This window comes from Pteropus medius, unplaced genomic scaffold (genome assembly GCF_902729225.1).
Source record: "Pteropus medius unplaced genomic scaffold, Ma_sr-lr_union100, whole genome shotgun sequence".
In the NCBI taxonomy this organism is placed as follows: Eukaryota; Metazoa; Chordata; class Mammalia; order Chiroptera; family Pteropodidae; genus Pteropus; species Pteropus medius.
In genome coordinates this window covers 23,668,753-23,688,627 of record NW_024344240.1, presented here as the reverse complement: position 1 = coordinate 23,688,627, position 19,875 = coordinate 23,668,753, and the positions used below count along the sequence as shown (strand labels likewise).

The 19,875-nt window shown below is 32.9% G+C and overlaps 1 protein-coding gene and 1 pseudogene across 7 annotated transcripts in view; both read right to left on the bottom strand.

The window, feature by feature from the left end:
• The window catches only part of ERC1 (ELKS/RAB6-interacting/CAST family member 1), a 482,353-nt gene that overhangs the window by 439,440 nt on the left and 23,038 nt on the right, over positions 1 to 19,875 (bottom strand). For all 7 annotated transcript variants that reach the window (XM_039869201.1, XM_039869202.1, XM_039869205.1 and 4 more), the window contains one exon: positions 17,792 to 18,614. In XM_039869201.1, the coding sequence (XP_039725135.1) occupies positions 17,792 to 18,460 (669 nt within the window). In that variant the 5' untranslated portion in view covers positions 18,461 to 18,614. Of the gene's footprint in view, positions 1 to 17,791; positions 18,615 to 19,875 lie in introns of those variants that run through there.
• On the bottom strand, positions 16,560 to 16,678 carry LOC120607455 (uncharacterized; annotated as a pseudogene).

Below are 19,875 nucleotides of genomic sequence, written 5' to 3'. Positions count from 1 at the left end.
AGGCCAATATTACTGATACCAAAACCTGGTAAGGATAACACAAAAAAAGAAAACTACAGACCAATATCTCTCATGAACACACATGTAAAAATCCTAAATAAGATACTAGTGAACCGAATACAGCAACATAATAAAAAGATTATACACCAAGAACAAGTGGGCTTCATCCCAGGGGCACAGGTATGGTTCAACATATGCAGATTGATTAATATGATACACCACATAAGCAAATTAAAAAATAAGAATCATATGATCATATCAACAGATGCAGAAAAAGCCTTTGACAACATACAGAATCCTTTTATGATCAAAACACTTAACAAAATTGGTATAGAAGGAAAGTACCTTCACACAATAAAAGCCATATATGACAAACCCTCAGCCAACATTATACTTAATGGTGAAAAACTAAAAACCTTCCCTCTAAGATCAGGAACAAGGCAAGGCTGTCCACTATCACCACTGTTATTCAATATAACATTGGAGGTCCTAGTGAGTGCAATCAGGCAAAAGAACGATATAAAAGGCATCCAAATAGGAAACGAAGAAGCAAAGTGTCACTATTTACAGATGACATGATTCTCTATATAGAAAACCCTAAAGACTCCACAAGAACACTACTAGAAACAATAAGTAAATACAGTAAAGTTTCTGGATACAAAATCAATGTTCAAAAATCCATAATGTTCCTATACTCTAATAATGAAATGTCAGAAAAAGAAGTAGAAAAAATAATTCCTTTTGCAACTGCACCAAAAAGAATAAAATACCTAGGAATAAATTTAACAAAACATGTGAAGGACCTATATAATGAAAACTACAAGACCCTATTAAAAGAAATTGAAAAAGATACAAAGAAATGGAAAGACAGTCCATGTTCTTGGATTGGAAGAATCAACATAGTTAAAATGACCATATTACCTAAAGCATTATATAGATTTAATGCAACCCCCATCAAAAGCCCATCAGCATTTTTTAAAGAAATAGAACAAAAACCATCAAATTTGTATGGAAGCACAAAAGACCCCAAATTGCCAAAGCTATTCTGAAGAAAAAGAATGAGGTTGGAGGCATCACTCTGCCCAACTTCAAATTATACTACAAAGCGACGTAATCAAAACAGCATGGCTTTGGCAGCAAAACAGACATACGAATCAGTGGAACAGAATCGAGAGTCCAGAAGTAAACCCACATTTCTATGGGCAAATAATTTTTAACAAAAAAGCCAAAAACATACAGTAGAGAAAGGAAAGCCTCTTCGATAAATGGAAACCTGGGAAAACTGAAAAGCCACCTGGCAAAAGAATGAAACTAGACTGTTGTCTATCACTACACACCAAAATTAACTCAAAATGGATTAAGGACCTGAATATAAGGCCTGAAACAATAAAAAGCACAGAAGAAAACATAGGAACTAAACTCAAGGACCTTGGACTTGAAGAGGATTTTATTAATTTGACCTCAACAGCAAGGGAAGTAAAAGCAAAAATAAACGAATGGGACTACATCAAACTAAAAAGCTTCTGCTCAGCAAAAGAAACCGCCAACAAGGTAAAGAGACAACCATCTGAATGGGAAAATATATTTGCAAGCAACGCCTCCGATAAGGGCCTAATATCCAAAGTATACAAAGAACTCATACAACTCAATAATAACAAAAAAAGACAAACGATCCAATCAAAAAATGGGCAGAAGACCTGAACAGACACTTTTCCCTAGAGGACATACAAATGGCCAACAAACATATAAAAAGATGCTCAACGTCACTAGCTATTAGAAAAGTGCAAATCAAAACCACAATGAGATAACATCCCACACCTGCTAGAACGACTATAATCAACAGGACAAGTAGTAAATGTTAGAGAGGATGTAAAGAAAAAGGAAACCACATACACTACTGGTGAGACTGCAAATTGGTACAGCCACTATGGAAAACAGTGCATAGGTTCCTCAAAAAACTAAGAATTGATCTACCATATGATCCAGCAATCCCTCTACTAGGTATTTACCCCAAAGACTTGAAAACCCATATCTGAAAAGATATTTGCACACTGATGTCATAGCAGCATTATTCACAGTAGCCGGGACATAGAAGCAACCGAAGTGTCCTGTGATAGATGATTGGCTAAAGAAGCTGTGCTACATATATACAATGGAATATTACTAAGCCATAAGAAGAGATGATATACTGCCATTTGCAACAACATGGATGAACCTTAAAATAATCATACTAAGTGAAATAAGCCAGACAGAAAAGGTTGAAATCACATGATATCACTTATATGTGGATATAAACCTAAAAGCAACAAATGAACAGACAAACAAACAGAGACTCATGGACATGGACAATGGACTATTGTTCAGAAGGGAGAGGGGAGAGGAGAGGGGGGAAAAAATAAAAAATAAAATGTTAAAAATAAATTAATTTTAAAAAATACTTACTGATGATAAACAACAAAATCAACTTAACCTTCTACCAAGTTAATGGTGCAACTTACTATTCTAATTATATCAAAATTAAGTTGATATAGTCCAGAAAAGACATTTGCTCAAAAGTTAAAGTAGGACATTAATAAGTAGATCACCTCAATCAACAAACCTCTTAGAAAAATAATCAAACAACAAAAAGAAATTTTCACATATCATGAATTAATGTGGACTTCTCCATTCAACTACTCAATGATAACATTCTGAGCAACAACAGAATAAGGCTACTTCTCTCTTTCCCTAAAATAATTAAGGTAAATGTGAAGAATGTATTTAGCGTCCTCTGTGTCGTTTTGTTTTTTTTTCTCACAGTCTAGTACAGTGGGAAAGAGACAATGGAGCATACCATCTGGGCTTGAATCCTGACTCTACCACTTAACAGCCATGTGGCCTTGGGCGAGTTACTTATTCTCTCTAAGTCTCAGCTTTTATAGCAATAAAAAATAAATAAATAACAGGACCTACCTCATAAGATTGTTATGATGATTAACAATATAGGCAGAGCACATAAAACAGGGACTGCTCCTTAGTAAACACTACACAAACTATATAGTCTGTTAGCTACTACCTATTCTGTGGTCTAAAGCAGATGTCGACAAACTTTCTCTGTAAAGGGCCAGAATATTTCATGTGGACTCTGTTACAACTACTTAGCTAACGCTGTAGTGGAAAAACAGCTATAGACAATACAAAAAAAAGTAAGCATGACTGGGTTCCAACAAAACTTTATTTATGGACACTGAAGTTTGGATTTCATATAATTTTCACATGTCAAGAAATGCTATTCTTTTCATTTAAAGATGTAAAAACCATTCTTGGCTTGCAGGGATATACAAAGCCCGTGAGCAGGATTTGGCCCACAGGCTGTTACATGATGACCCCTATTGTAAACCAATGCTTCTTAAATATCAGTCTATGAACAAGTTTCTACCAACCCTTAATAAAATTTGTGCTGTAGAATTAAAAGCTATATTTTCTTGGGAAGATATGTCCTTTACTCTGAGATTATGCAATTTTAATTTCTTTAGTGTAAAAAATGTTTTTCCTTATAAAATGGTAGTAAGAGTTTAAGGTCATGTACATTTTTTCAATTGCCTTTATTCGACAATCCCATATCAGCCTCCAGTCTCCACTTGGTTTTTGTTTTTGTTTTGAAAGGGGGAAAGTTCGTTGTTTATTTTTTTATTTTACTGGTGTGTGAAATCCAAGTCTGAGAATCATTAATGTAAAGTTTTCCAACTAATCAAAACAAGTACTGAGATGTGTTATTTACACCAGCTGATATAGACTGATTATTTAAACTAACCAAATTAGATCTTTACCATCTGCTCAACTGATCACCTATATCTCTTTTCTCTGTCCTTTCTCTTAACTTAATGTTAATTTATTCGCAGAAGCCCTAGGATTCTCTGATACTCCCATTCTTGTATTTACTTCTCCAACTAAAAGACAGTGGAATTTTAACACAGTTTTTTAAGTTTAATAAATTACTGAACACATATTAATTTTTCAATAAATATTTTAAATAGGTATCTATATTCGTTCTTAGTTGAAACACCACATTTTAGTTGGCATTGTAACCAGAGAAACCAAGATCTGTCACTTTCCAGATGTGAGACCTGAAAAGGTTATTGTCTTGATTTTTAGTTTCCTCGCTTATCAATGAGGACAATATCACTTTCCAACTAGATTGTTGTTAGGATTAAAAGTAATACATGAAAGAATCTAGTATGGTATCTGTAAATGCTCTATAAAAGTAGCTACTATGAACATGTTCACTGTGTCTCTACACCTGATTCTGAGAGATGTATTTATCTCTGTGAGCAAAGAGCACTTTTTAGTGGCATACACTTATGTAAAATAACAGCTAAAAAAAGTAGCACAAAACAGAAATAGCTTAAAATAAATAGAATGAGTAAATATAAGCATTCTATGTTGCCCATTCTCAGGAAATCTCCATTGCCTTGTGAAGGTTAAGTCTTCATCATAAAAGACACATAGTTTAAATTATTTGCAAGAGTGTTGGATCCAACTAAATAGCCAGGAACTCCTTACCACAGAAAGAAAGTAGAGCAGTGAAAAAATATTTCCAGAAATATTACATTCCTTTTGGGAAAGTACTCTATAATTTATGGATGAGTCATTGTGGAAATAAAAATGTTAAATAATGGATATGACTGTAACTGAAAATCCTGAGAGCTAATTACTCTGCTCAAAGTTTGTGGTAACTCCTTCAGGAATACTAAGGCTACACTGGTAGTAATTAGTTATCCAAATGAAGCTTATTATGTGTTTGACCCACTTTATAGAAATAATGTATAGGTCCCATGCTACTATTTCCCTTCTCATAGCATATAAGGCACTCTTCATACTTTAAAACGTGTATACAACATTATTTGTATTTATGAAATTACTTCATTCTAATTCAATTAACATTCATTGCATATCTATTATGTCAGCTAGTCCACCATTTTATACATATTATCATCTTTAATCTCATTTAACTATCACAACCACCATAAAAGCATTTTCTCCATCTGACAACTGATGAAACTCACAGGAAGGCTCTTTGCTCTATATATGCAAGCACTGCTTTTATACTGCCTACCTTGGAAAGAACATCAATAGTCAAGTGTCAATAGTCAAGTGTTTCTAATTCCCAGAAGCCCCTAACTTTGTTACATAAATCAGTCTAGTGAGCATTATAATCAAAGTGAACAGACTCTTAGAGAAATCCATCAGGATAACTGACAAAAACAAAATCAGTTAATTTTATAAGAAAGATTCTCTAGAGACCACCTCTCTGGGCTTAACACATGAGAAAATTGGGTGCAAAAAGATTAAACAATGTGCCCATGGTCACACACCTAGTTACTGATTAGCAGAGCCAGGATCAAAATGAGAATGCAAATCTCCTTTTTAAAAATTCAGTGCCCTATTCACTACATAAGTGATTCTCGAAGCTCATCAGACCCAATGCTACCCCTCCACTTTTCATAACAAATATTTGTAATGTGCCCTTTACTATCCCAAAACGAAATTCACAGATGATAATCCCACCTTCATATGCAATCAAAAAAAGTCGTATAACATTCAATAAAAGAAAAATAATAGAATTGTATAATAAAATAACATGTGTTTATATGTAAATGCTGCAGACAGCTATACCAAAAGACCTGTGCAGCCACAAATAGAGACTGAATAGGTGGTTGCACTGGCCTACAATGCAATGCTGCTGTTGAAATAAATTTCTAAAATGATAAATACTCTAGGCAAAGTTCCAAACAAAACAAAGTACAATCTTTCATCATTTTACACAGGAATCCCACTGGTAAAAAATTTACTATATATTAAAGCCATTCAAAAAAATATGCTAATGTAATTATGTTCATGTAGCTATGATCTAGGCTCAGGTCATTATAAACAGATCTTTCACCTACACAAATTTCTGGCAAGACAGCCGAAAATTATATAGAATGAGCGAGAACTTTTCAATATCCAGGGCTTCCCTAAGCACTGCAGGGTATCCAGCAACCCTAGACCTTCTCTACCTAAAATCCAAGAAATGTCTTCTGCTTCCAAGTTATTTTGGCAGCCAACATTGCCACAACTTTCCAACAACTGAGAACCAATACACTACATCTTGAAAATAAGTATCTTCAGAAATACCAAGAGAAATTCAGAAATTTATCCACTAACATTTAAGTAGATCCTCTTACCTGCTTCATATCTCTTTAAAATGCTGTTCCAAGGGTAATATGTTTTTATAGAGAAACAAGAAATACCTCCCATGAAATTACAGGATAGAAAGAACTGAAAACACTCACTAAACTATGCTTCTCTCTTAGAATTTGGCACCTATTCTAAGTTCCTATGCCCATAAAGCAGAAGAGCTACATGGCAAGAATAGTTTTACTAATTATTTAGGTTATCGAATTTCAAAGATAATCAAAACTAAAAACATTTCCAACTTCTCAGCAGTTTAAAACCTACAAAACAGTTTTCACTTAGCTCCGTTTTCTTTGAAACAGAATGAATGTTGTAGGTTTATAATGTAAGCACATGATTGTGTAAAAAAAAAAAATTAAAAATGCTATGCTTAAACAAATATTTATCTGTGAATGGCTAATCAAAGCAGTTTTACTTTAATACCATTATCTCAGACCAACAACAGAAATGATACTGGTGTACAAATAAAAAAAATATATAAATACCTGCCCCCAAATTCTTAACCCCTAATTATATTTTTTGACAATGAAAATGCCTGAATTACAGATACATATCTCTTCCTAGATTTCACAAAACATAAAAGAAAAGCTCAATATAAACAATGAAGAAACTTAACCTGAAAAAATATTTTCTTCAGTTATGATTTTAAGATATTATAAAAATGAAGGACAAAGTTTCTTTGTCACAAAATTTTACAGCATGAAGGAAAACTTAAGAGGTTAACCTGTCCAAATCCCCGTTTCAGGGCAAAAAAAATGTATAATAAAACGATGACAATCTCTCTCATTATATTTTATGCTAGCAGTATCAGAAAATAAAAATGCATCATTTCTTTTTTACCATACAGATAATTTAAAAAACAAATCAAAATGAAACATACAAAATATTAGGCGTAAATGTACACGATATAACTTCAGCAGAAGGCAGCAGGTATCATGAGCTAAACACTCAAAGACAGCTTCTTATTTTAAGCTTAATGGATGAGGAAAGAAGATATTGTATTCCTCAAGCACTAACTAGGTAATAAAAAGTTACATAAAATTTTCCATGAGAATGGCTTAATATGAATTCCCTGCCAATATTCTTAATCTTTAAAATTGAGGTCTCTCTTTCAGAATTTTACAATGCTTTCTAATAGTTAAGCAATAGTAATACTGATTCCCATTTTAAAGGAATTTTTGATGATTTGCTCTCTTCTTTTTCAGGGCAACAAATTAAAATGTCCAAGGCACTGTTCACAAGATAATTTTTAAAGTATGCAGTGATTCTTGAGGAATTTATGTCCTCCATTCAGAGTTATGAATATGCTTGTAATAAACAGCAGAGCGTGGAAGAACAAAATTAAATATTAACGAGGACACAATTACCACCAAAAATTGGTCAATATGTTCTTTTTTTTTTAATTTCTTCCCAGTAAAAACTGCGTGGATAACTGATGAGACAAAGAGGAAATCTTACCACAAAACACTCAATAAAGAAAATACTTACTAGTTAGCCAACTATAACTATAGGCTAAGGTAGTCTATCCAAGGAATCTCTCTAAAAACAGAGAAATATAAGGTATCAACAAAAAACATCAACAAAGAAACACTGAATCTTTCGACCTTTTTCAACTCGTTGCTCTTTTCTTTCATTGATGTTTCTACTAAGGGTTACTTATGTATTTCTAGAAATCTACTATGCTCATATACATTTCACTCTACTAAGATATAGTTTGGAAAGAAAAATCCAGGAGAAAATATATGTATTCTTTACATGTATCCTCTAAATCACTAAGTCACTTTAATTTTAAGGTTAATTCAGGAGTCCAAAAACTCCAAAGCAAGTTACCACTTTGCACTTCACACTGCTTTCAGCTTTATCCTAGTTTGGACAACTCACCAGAAAAATGTAATGGTGCAAAGAATGCGGTCAATGCTTATTATATCAACAAGTAAATATTAAATATTAAAACTAGTCTTTAATAATAGATGAACACCTTCATGGCTTGCTAGAAAAAGAGTGACATCTCTAACCACAGTTAGTATCTGAGAATGCACAACCAAAAAAACATTAACAACAGATCTCAAGACAATTTTTAAGTAAATGTGCATGGGTAAACTCATTCCAAAACTTTGAAAAAATATTTTTTCAGCCTTCTAGAACAGCAGCTTCCTATTATTTAACATAGTGGGCTGAATTGGGGGCAATTAGGTTTTACCCAGTCTTTTCCCTTTACTCACTATTACTGAAGAAATAGTGTAATTTCCTAAACCATGGCAAAGAAGCAAAAGCCTTGTTGATATCAGAGACTGTAACATTTTATTACAACACTAAAAGGATAAAAGAAAAGGGACATTAGCTAAAGTATAATCTAGTCAAGACCCTTAGTAGCATAGCAACCTCTTATCACAGTCAGAGGACATCTGTAAGGTCTTTAGACTTGTAGTGCCTTCTGCCTAGAACATTTTACTCCAGTCACATTATGTAAATCTCTCTTTGCTGAATTAACATCTTCAAAGAAACACAAAGCACTTCTGCTGCGTATTGAAATACAATGGTTGTCTCAATGAACTGACTGAACTGACAACCTATGATTATTCAGACTTGGCTGAATTTTTCTCAAAAATTAATGAAACAAATCTGTCACTTCAAAGATAATAACTTAAAATATGTCTTGCCAATGACAAAATTTGAGCTTTCAAGCAAAAATGAGAATTTTGGAAAATTTCTATCTCCCACCTGGTGAGCCTGACAGCTTACCAATACTTAAAGATTTTTCTGATGAGACAGGAAATGATATTAATGAATGTAATTTTTTGAATTTGTCTAATGAAATGTGTCAACACGTAAAAGATCTGCGTAACTCAATGAACCAATGTTTTCCAAAGGACCAATGCACAATGTCATAAATGCAGAAGGCATATGAACTATTCATGTATATCCTCTACATGTAAAAGATCTGTTCAAAGTGTAAAACAGACCAATGCGTTTTAATGTCATGAAGTATAAAAAGCTCAGATTCCACACTGCAACTAAATTTAAGAAACTACCACTTGCTGATGAAAATGTTCTAAAATTGGATTCTTTTTATGGTTGCACACCTTGCTAAATTTACTTTAAAATATCATTGCATTATATACCTAAAACTGAAAAATTTTGTGGTATATAAATCAGACTTCAATAAAGTTTTAATATAAAAAAAAGAAATAACCACTTCTCAAATTTTGGTGTGGTTTCAAAAAATATCCACAATTATCTTAAAAGGCTTTTGAAATACTCCTGGCTGTTTCCAACCACATATTTATGTGAGGTCTGATTTTCTTCATACACTTCAACCGAAACAAATTTCAGCATACCACTGAAAGCAGCAGCAGATATGAAAATCAGCTATCTTCTATTAAGCCACACATTGAAGAGACTTGCAAATGTTTCCACTAAAAATGTTATTTATGTTTATATTTAATGGGTTTGCTGTTATTTTTAAATATACTAATAAATATTTTTCATATTTCTATGTTTGTGTCTAATGTGACAAATATTGATAAAGCCAACATAAACAAAAACTGCTTGGCGCTCCTTAATAATTTTTACAAGTGTACAGGTGTCCTGAGACCAACATGTTTGAGAATTACTGCTAAAGGGGACCACACAAATGCTTAAGGTCTTATCCAAGACCAGAACAGCTATACGAGGGTGATTTCAAAGCAAAATATATCCCTGCATGTAACACACTCCAGAAGTATATAACCACTAGCCACTGTTAACGGATGGTATACAGTGTGCACATCAAGGCTGAACTATTTCTCACCTTCTCAGTCTACAAGGTCTGCAACAGATGAAATTAGGCTGGACAGGTGTAATTTCAACCCAGTATTCTCCACCAACTGTCAAAATTTAACAGAACTTACCATGAGCCTATTAGGTAGGAAAAACTGCCAGAACGAAGAGAAAGGGAGGTATTTTCAATAATCATTATTGCTAATAATATGGAAAAATTAAAGGAATAGATCTCTGTTAGAGACTAACTTTCCAACTCCAGAAAGAAAAATGAATATTTTTGGAGATGCATATGGCAGCAGAGAAAATGGGAAAAATACATAATTTTCATAAAAGAATTTCTAATCTTGTCCATAAAGAACGGAACACTTTTAATACAAAGTTAACCATTTCCTTATTGAAAACACATTTTCTGCAATATTTCTCTTTTTGACAAATTTACTCCAGATTCATCATGCAGAGGTACATGCTCTTCAATGAACTGGCTATTAAATAAAGGACATCTATTAGCAGAAGTTCATTTATCACAGGAATATAAACCATTATTGACTGTGTTTAATGAATAGTGACTTTCAGGAATTGAAAGAATCACTAAAGTCATCTGCCTTCAAAGAAAAATACCATACCAAAGATAGAAAACCAAATCACAAAAATAGCTCGGTAAGAAAATACATATAAAACATGTACCATTTAATGGCTTCTCTCTTCCTCTCTATTGCTTACTCCCACAAGTAGAAACATGTAACTTGTGATACTGAATTGACTAGATCAGTAACTTTTCCAACATTAACAAGCATACAAGAAAAAATAAACAAGCATGCACATAATAACATACATGTACATGTACCTAAGGTCACAGTCATTAGTCTCTTATTTACAAATGCTTATGAAAATCTTCTACTCAAATTATTAAAACTAAATTCACCATATCTTACTGTAAATCTAGTTCTAATTTCTAACCTCTATCCATTTTTCATCAACAGCAAAAATATCTCCCCCTGGGACATCTCTTGCCATATTAGTCTATATCCAAATATTTCTTTGAAAATATCTCATGGATGTGATCTTCTTCTCCATCCCTATTACTCAAATTAATCCAGGCCTTCTGTAACAAACTCTTTTGCTTTTCCTGACTTCCTTCCTTCAATCCACTCTGCTTACAGCAATAAAGATGCTCCTAAACAGTATTTTTTGTTTTGTCATTCACTCCCCTGTTTGAGAACTCCCTAGGGCAACTCCCTATTACTTTCTTCAAATTCTTCTTCAAATAAGTCAGTTTAAGAAAGAAAAAATTACACACTTTCAAAGGATGAATTGAATTACATCTCAATAAAGTTGTTCAGAAATGAGGGGGAGAATCGTAGGAAGAAGGACAAAAAGAGGTGGGATAAGGGTAAAATCACTAAGTGTTTATCACTTTACTTCATATCACTTCAGGTATTCTGAAGAATTGAGACTTAGAGCACAGTTGTCAGAGGCAATGTGGCCTCCCGGTAACCAACTCTTCCATCAAATAGCTTTGTTAGAAAATTATTCCTCCATGGAGCCAAAATCTAAAACCCTAAGATATGCACTCATTTCTCCAGTGTTAGCCTTCCAAAGAATGCCAAAAAAGAAAGGAGGAAAAACTTCCTTTTAAATGGCAGCCCTTCAAATACACAGAGTATAACTAAAATGTCACACATATTTTCTCCCTTCCTTCCCTCAACCACTTGTTATAAATCATGGTTTCTAAGCATGTAGAATACTCTTCTGGGCAAATAAAACATCCATAACATGTCAAGTTCCAAAGCAGTATATGATTTGGGAAAAAAAAAAAAAAAATGGAACTATGACCACCCTTGATCAATATTAATGTAACTAAAAACTAAGTTCATTTCATTTTCTGGTTTTTTTTTGCAAACAAGAATTAAAAGTGAGTTTCTCAACTCATATTTAAGCTGCTATCTGCAAAGTTACGGTATATTAGCAAATCTCTAAAAACAATTCTATTTCATCTGAGATAAAATCACACACTAGACTGCACCTGAAATGGAAAGGGGCAGGGTAGGGGCGGGGAATGGTATTCTCTGGCAAATTCTCTTATTTCCTCAAAATAAACCCTGTCAAATATTTGAACCTTTTTAATTAGATTCACTGAATCATTTTCCATAGTATTCCACTACATTCCAGATAAGCAAACTTATCAACTTTACAAAGAAGCCAATTTCCCAAACCCACTTAAATGGCTGCATGCATGAAAAGATCCGATGGATGGGTAGCTTAGATTTCTATTAGCCACACATGGACAAATTTTGCTTCTCAAAATGATTGTTAACTCTCCAAAAGAAACATATCTATTTTAAATTTGATTTAATTTTCTCAGTGCTTTTAACACATCCCATTTCTTGAACATCAAAAAAGATCAAATCTATCTGGAAAAATAGACTACAATGCCTATCTATCCACAATGTGCTGAATAACCATTCATAATTCACCTCTATGTTAAATCAGAATTATCAAACAGAAAAATTAAACAAATAGTCCAAGACATAGATCTCAGATTTTAAGATCAGGCTTTACATGACAGTGAAATAATTAACAACCTCATGAAAAAGTTTAAATTCAAATAATAATGTCCTTCACCATGTGACAAATCAAGGTACAACCTAAAATTACAAAAATGGTAAGTCACCAGTGTCTAAACAGTGCAAACAAATAACAATTCGCACAGCATATGTTTATCTTTTTCTATTTCTAAATTTGAAATTCTCTTGATCCCTAATAAAACCAAAATCAAAAAGTCTGAATCCTGAATAAATGACTCCATAAAGTAAAACATACACAAAGCAAAATATTAAACTCACTTGTCACACTATAATATGAAACAGAATGTACTCTGACCACTCAAAATTCCAATGAAAATGCTTTAAAATAATTGTTTTTAAAATAAGCATCCAAATAAACTCAACACATAGAAATATCATCACAAGGCATAATAATCAAAAAATATGACAATATCTTGTTAGATGTTGGTTAGAATAAAAAATATGTCATCCAAAGTCTTAGCTTTGCTATTCAATCAAGCTCACAGCTGGATTTATAGTCATCAAGCAAACATACACTAAAAGCTTTCTCCATTTTCAATTAAAAAAAAAAAGAAAAAATCCTTTTCTGTTATAATATATATTGTTTCATCTCTCTTAAGCACCAGTATTTGAAAAATTCAATACCAAAGAGGAGTATGAACATAAAAGCAGCTGGGTATTTTAGAAACAATCTTCTAAAAGGACTCCATAACAATGAACCATACACATTAGGCAATTCTAAGTCAATGTGTTTATATACTTGATAGGATTCTAGACCAAGAGATTCCATGGTCCAAGCAGGTCAAACATTTAGAATGCATCTAAATCCCCAGTCTCAAACTGAAATGAGGAAATTCGTTTAATTACTATAAATCCTATTAAACCAATCTTCTTTGTAAAGTGGAAAATGTCTGACCTCTGAGGGCTATGCAGAGTATAATGAATGCGGAGTTTAATTAGGGCCCACTGCTGGCTCACTATAATCTATTAATTAGCATTCTCAGTTCTCTATATCTCATTGCAGTGTTTCACTTTACTTTAAAATTACACCCTTCGTTTTTTGGACCAAAGATATACAATTTTAGGATTGTGTGATAATTATAGTGGGTGCAGGAAGAATATATTCCTGCCAGCACTGGTGTTTAATTAGGGCAAGGGGCGGAATCTAGATAAGGCAGTGTTCACCCTCCTTCAGCACATATGGTTTTTTTGGCATCACTGTCCTTTGGACTGTTTCACTTCCACTGGACTGAAGTGCTGAGTCTCCACCATAGTCTTTTCAGAAGATTCAAATATTTTGCCTTTCAATGTAACTTGATAATTAGGAAGGAAATTGCCATTGCTTTTTACCCACACAGCTTTTAAAGTATACGCATAAGCTGCCTCAATTTTTTGAAAATAAAGAAGTATACCAATATTTTCCTCATTAAAATAGGAATTTCCAAGTTACTTAATATTAAAATCCATCTTGGTAATAGGCATATTTTCAGCATCATCGGAGAAATGCATTGGAAGTTAGCTAATTCAATGATAAATCCAGTAACCTCAATTCAACTATCAAAATACACTTTTAATTTTATATATATGTATATATACACACATTTATGTCTACATACATTATATATACATTTACACACACACGCACACACATACACACAAAATCTATTCCTGAAAGGTAGAACTTTTAAAGAGAAGTTTTATTCACGTATAATTTTTACACACTATTTTATAATAAGTTGTAGCTCAGCCACTTTTCAGGTCAATGGAAGTAAACTGTGATTTTTATATTAACAATAGATTTGAGATTGAATAATATTCAAGTATGATGCACTATGATGCTTAATTGTCTAAATACACATAAAGTACCTCATATTTGGGCACTGATATACCACCAGTACAAACTACAAGTTTATCAATTTCATTTTTACAAAATTAAAAGAACCTAACAATCATCCTAGGACTACAGATACAGTTTCTAAGACCTATGCTACATTGATACTTTATCACAAGACTAAATTAAGCAAACTCATTTTTCTTCTCTTGATGTTTACAATTCAATACAAAACTATAAAAACTTTCAGAATGTACTATTATTTTATATTTAGGAATGATAAATTTTTGATGTTGTATTTCACTTTCTGAAACTTAAATTTTAACTGAAGAAAAGGTATTTATTTCACTATTCTATTGTCAAATATCATCTGAATATTTTATCTTGTGCATCAATGATTCTCAATGTCAGGAACATCAAAATCACCTATATGGCTTTTTTTAACTAAACATAACTAAGATTTTAAACACCCTTTTTCTGTACACACATTCCTTCTACTGAGGGTCACTGTCACAGTTAATAAACATTATGTACAGGAGTCTTCCATAACCCTGAGGTGTAATACATATGACAGAAAAAAGGATGAGAAGCACTGAGCCAACGATCCCTTGTTTCTTATCTCTTCTTTCACAGGTGAGCCCTAGAGTGGCAATAGAACCAACCCAAATTCCCTATAGCAGATACGAAATGGACTAGTTTAAGAATTAGATGTACTAAATTCTAAAGATCCCAAAACTAGTTTATCATCAGAACCACCAGAGAGTTCATTTAAATACAGTTCATGGACTCCACCTCTACAGGTATTTACTTAGTTGATATAAAACAAGACCTGTAAATCTATATTTTAAATAAATATATCTGTTGATAACTGATGTATCTAAGTCAGGATTTAGGAACCCTGTCCTTACTTTTAAGATTCAATACTGGGGTCTATTTAGTTCTTTGGGTTTCTTTTTTTTCTTTCACATTTTTAAAGTCTTGAAGACTCAAAAGCAAAGAAATTCCTGAGGAATACTTTTTAAAGGCATTTCCTCTTTTTTAAAAAGACTGGGTCTCTAGGAGACTTAGAGATTTAAGTGTATTAATAAAACATTCAGATTCTGTGTGATGACAAATTAAATTTAGTCACTGGTTAAAAAGTAAAAGTATATTGCATGTCAACCATACTTTAAAAAAACTAAAAGCAAAGCAGTTTGATATTTTATCTGAGGAAAAATAAAATTATTATAATTTCTAATTATTTTGAAATCTGATTCAAATGAATTCAAGGTTTAGTTTTTAACTTATTTTGTACCATTATATAAATATGAAGATTTTTAACTGTGATCTTAAATTAATTAGTCCAGATACAATAGTATATAGTCATCAAAAATGACTGCAATATATATATCACAAGACTTTAATACATAGTAGAAATGTTGGCTAAAAGAAGGTCACAACATAATATGTATAAAATTCCATTTATGAAAACTCTGTATGTGTGTATGTACGGATAGTTCATTAAGAAGAAACATCAAAATCTTAATGGAATAGCAAAGTTATCATAGATAGGAGGATTTAGGTAAAATTTTATGTTTTTCTTTATTATTTTTATCTATGTTTTTCTGTATTATTTTTATAATCAGAAAAAAGCAATTTTTATTATTAAAAAAGTAAGTCTGGTGGGGAGGTAGACAGGGTAAAGGGGGTCAAATATGTGGTGACAGAAAGAAATCTAACTATGGGAGGTGAACACACAGTATACACATATATATGCCTACTGTTAAAGTGTACAGCTGAAGCTTATCGGATTTTGTTAACCAATGTCACCATAAAAAATAAAAATAAATAAAGAAATATCAAAAAAAAAGTAAGTCTGGGGCTTTAACATACAAAACTATCTAACTAGATATTTTCTTCAAGTAACCAAACAATAGGTCTCAATGCCTTAACTGTATATTAGTAACAGAACAGTAAAACGATCAACAGAAATCTTAAATTTACTTCATCAGAGACAAAAATCAAGATCATTTGTAATTCCTTCTTTATTTTTTAGCATCATTCAAGTACACTGCAAAATTCCAAATAAGTTTATTAGTTCTTCATAATTTTTATTAAACTAACCCAAAAATAAAGTATAATACCAACAATAAAGTAGCTACTTTAAAATTCTCCTTTAAAAATATAGGAGAATTTTTTTTTTTTTAAAGCTATAGCACCCGGTATTCTCATGTGGTCTCCCATCCAAGTATTAACCAGGCCCGACCCTGCTTAGCTTCCAAGATCAGACAAGATCAGGTGTGTTCAGGGTGGTGTGGCTGTAGACAGGAGAATTTTTTTAAGGAGCAAATAATTGAAATTTGTAAGGTTATGAAAAGTTCTAAAAGTATTATTAAAATACTTTTATGATTTGGAAGGAACAGTATAGAGTTGTTCACATCTTTGGAGTCCTATGTCACTGAATGTGACACGGCTATGGCCAAAACATCAACTATAACCTAGAAGAGTACAGAAAAATAATAAATGAACATTTTGTATTTCTAATAAGATAGCATTTAGCTCCTGAACTACAAAGCCCATAATTATAATGCCTACTTATCTCATTTATTTGCTAGAAGCAACTAATCACACCAACTTGCCTTTCTTCCACCTTTAATTTATGAATTAAAGAACAAAAAAGTTATATAAGCATCTTAAAGTTAAACTATCATGAATGTACACAGAAAGAACTGCTCCTCATTGTTGATACTTAATAAATATTTACATCATCAATATTAACTTCTTGGTTACAGCTCCTGGTTGCAAATCTGCCCCTCCCTTTGGAGCGTACTATCTTATCTCTTTACCTAAGTTCCACAGGGCTGCAGCCTTCCCTAGTGTGGCCCATCTCCTTCTAAAATGTACTTTCAATAAATCTTACTTTTTCTCAAAAAAAAAAAAAATATATTAAACTTCTTAAAACTAATGTCCATTCTATGCTATCAACATATTGATTTGCCTTGTAATCTTTCTTTTTTAAGATTAACTTTGTTGACATTTGTTATGGTAAATCTTAATGTTACACCTCACGTATAAGTTACATAGCCTAAATAATTTTGATAATATATCTTAGAGTGTGTGGCAAAATTATATTCTCACTAGAATTGAAAAAAAGTTAGTATGTGCTGAAAGAAAAGACAGGAAGAGAAAGAGAAGCCAGGAAAAAGACACAAGCAAGAATGTGGAGCAAGAGGGCATGGTGACCAGAAAACAATTACAGCACAAGACCAAATCTGTAAAAGACTGAGAAAAGGAGGACAGAAAATACTAAAATAAATAGTAAACAGGAAGATAAATGAACGAAAGGGGAAAAAACACAGAAAGAAAAGAAAAAGAACTGCTCATTTCATTTATAAACACAAATTCAGACAATAAAGGTAAACATACATATAAAACTAACCTGATTTTCTTCCTGCACAACTCTATACTGTTCCTTCCAAATAGTGATTTTGGAAGCTTCGTCTTTTCTGAGGGCTCGTTCTTTCTTCAGCTCCGGGCTCCAGAAGGTCTTGATGCTATTCATTGAAGAACTTAATTTGCTCTCCTTTACTTCCACATCCTTGCGCAAGAGATCATTTTCCCTTAACACTTCCTTCAGCTGTGTCTGCAGATCCATGATTGTGTTATCTCTTGCCTGACGAAGAGAGTGAGGAACAGTGGACGCCATACTCACAGGAGGGAGGTGATGCTCTCCAAATGCTATGGTGTCACTAGCAACCCCACTGCTAGCTATATTGGGACTACTGCCCATAGCAGTCATCCTAACACCATAAGGCAGACGTCCCCCAGAACGGCCAAGTGTCATGGTGCTTTTAGGAGTTTCAGAACCCACATTTTCATGGTCACTTAGGTACATAGGGCCAGATGTGGCATAGGCAGCATTTAAGGATTGGATATTCTCCATTGAAAGGGTTTTTCCACTGCCACCTCCAACACTGCTTCCAGAACTCCCTCCTGTACTGTTGGTTCGACGATGACCCAGGCGAGGGGAACGTGGAAGCCTAGGTGAACGCCCAGGGCTCTGGTTGCTCGGTTCCACCTTCCCAACTGAGCGAGCACTTCCATACATGGTTGCAAGATGAATTTAGGTGCCAGGAAAAGTATAAAGCAGAAAACAAAATATGGAACTCTGTGAGGTTTCTCTGGCTGTAAGTCTGCTTAAGGCTAATCAGAAATAACAGGTTCTCAGCTGTCCAGTCTTGAAGAAATATCTTATACCATATCTGTAATGAAAAGATTACACATTAAATATTCCAATAATAAACATTTCCCTTCTCAGAGACTTTTCACTACCCCAACTTGAGGAAGATCTCCCTTCTATCATCCATTTACTCATGCATTCAAAATTTCTTTATGGCACAATTTATTTCACAGTAAACATCATTTTTTAAATACTTCATGTCTCAAAACTGAATACTAAAAGCACACCATGCAAATGGAAAAGAAAAATAAATAAGAGATATAGTGACTGGCATGGGAAAAATAAAACTCAATGTTTGAATATGTGATTTCCTAAACTGGAAAACCCAAGATCATCAGCTGATAAGTTATTAGAACTAACAACAGAACTCAAAAAATTGGTCAGACACAAGATCAATATATAAATAGCAATACTTTCCTAGATATTAGTAATAACAATTAGAAGATGCAATTTTTGAAAAATCAATTCACAATAGCAACAAAGCCATAAAAATACTTTGATATGACTCTAATGAAAATATGCAAGCATTTTTGGAAAAAACTACAAAACTTCACTGAAAGAACACCTGAACAAAAGGAAAGATATCCATATTCATGCATGAGAAGACAAACACTGTAAAGGTGTCAGTTCTCCCCCAACTACTTCGAATCCTAATGATTCTTCACATAAAAGTTGACTCTAAAATTCAAATATAAGAGTAAAAGTACACAAATAATCATAACAATCTGAAATAGAAGAACAAAGGAAAAAGATGTCTCCTAAATAGCAAGATAAATTACAGGTCCACAATCCTTTATTTGCTATGCAAAAATCCAAGAAGGTCTGAAAATAAGGTGTTGGTTTTTTTTTTTAACTTGTTCAGCAGCAAAACCTGACCTAAGGTCACTAATTGTTTATGTGTAGCTCACTTAGTGTGATTATTCGTACAATTTATTGAGAAAATAATGTGTAGGATTACAGAATACTGCATAATGCCCACTCGGTATCACTGGGAAAAAATCTGAACTCCAAAACCAGATCTGAACCCAGGTTTTCTCATAAGGATTTGTAGCCTTTTAAAGCTACAGTTATTAAAAATGTAAAGTACTGGACCAGGAATATAGTCTAAATTATATATGTGAGTCTAGCATATGCTAAAAGTAACATTTCAAAACAGTGAGGAAAGGACAAATCATTCAATAATGGGATTTGTACAATTGGTACTCTTGCAAAAAAATTAATTACATCCCTACTTCACACAGTACACAGAAATAAATTCTATGTACATTAAAGATATAACTTTT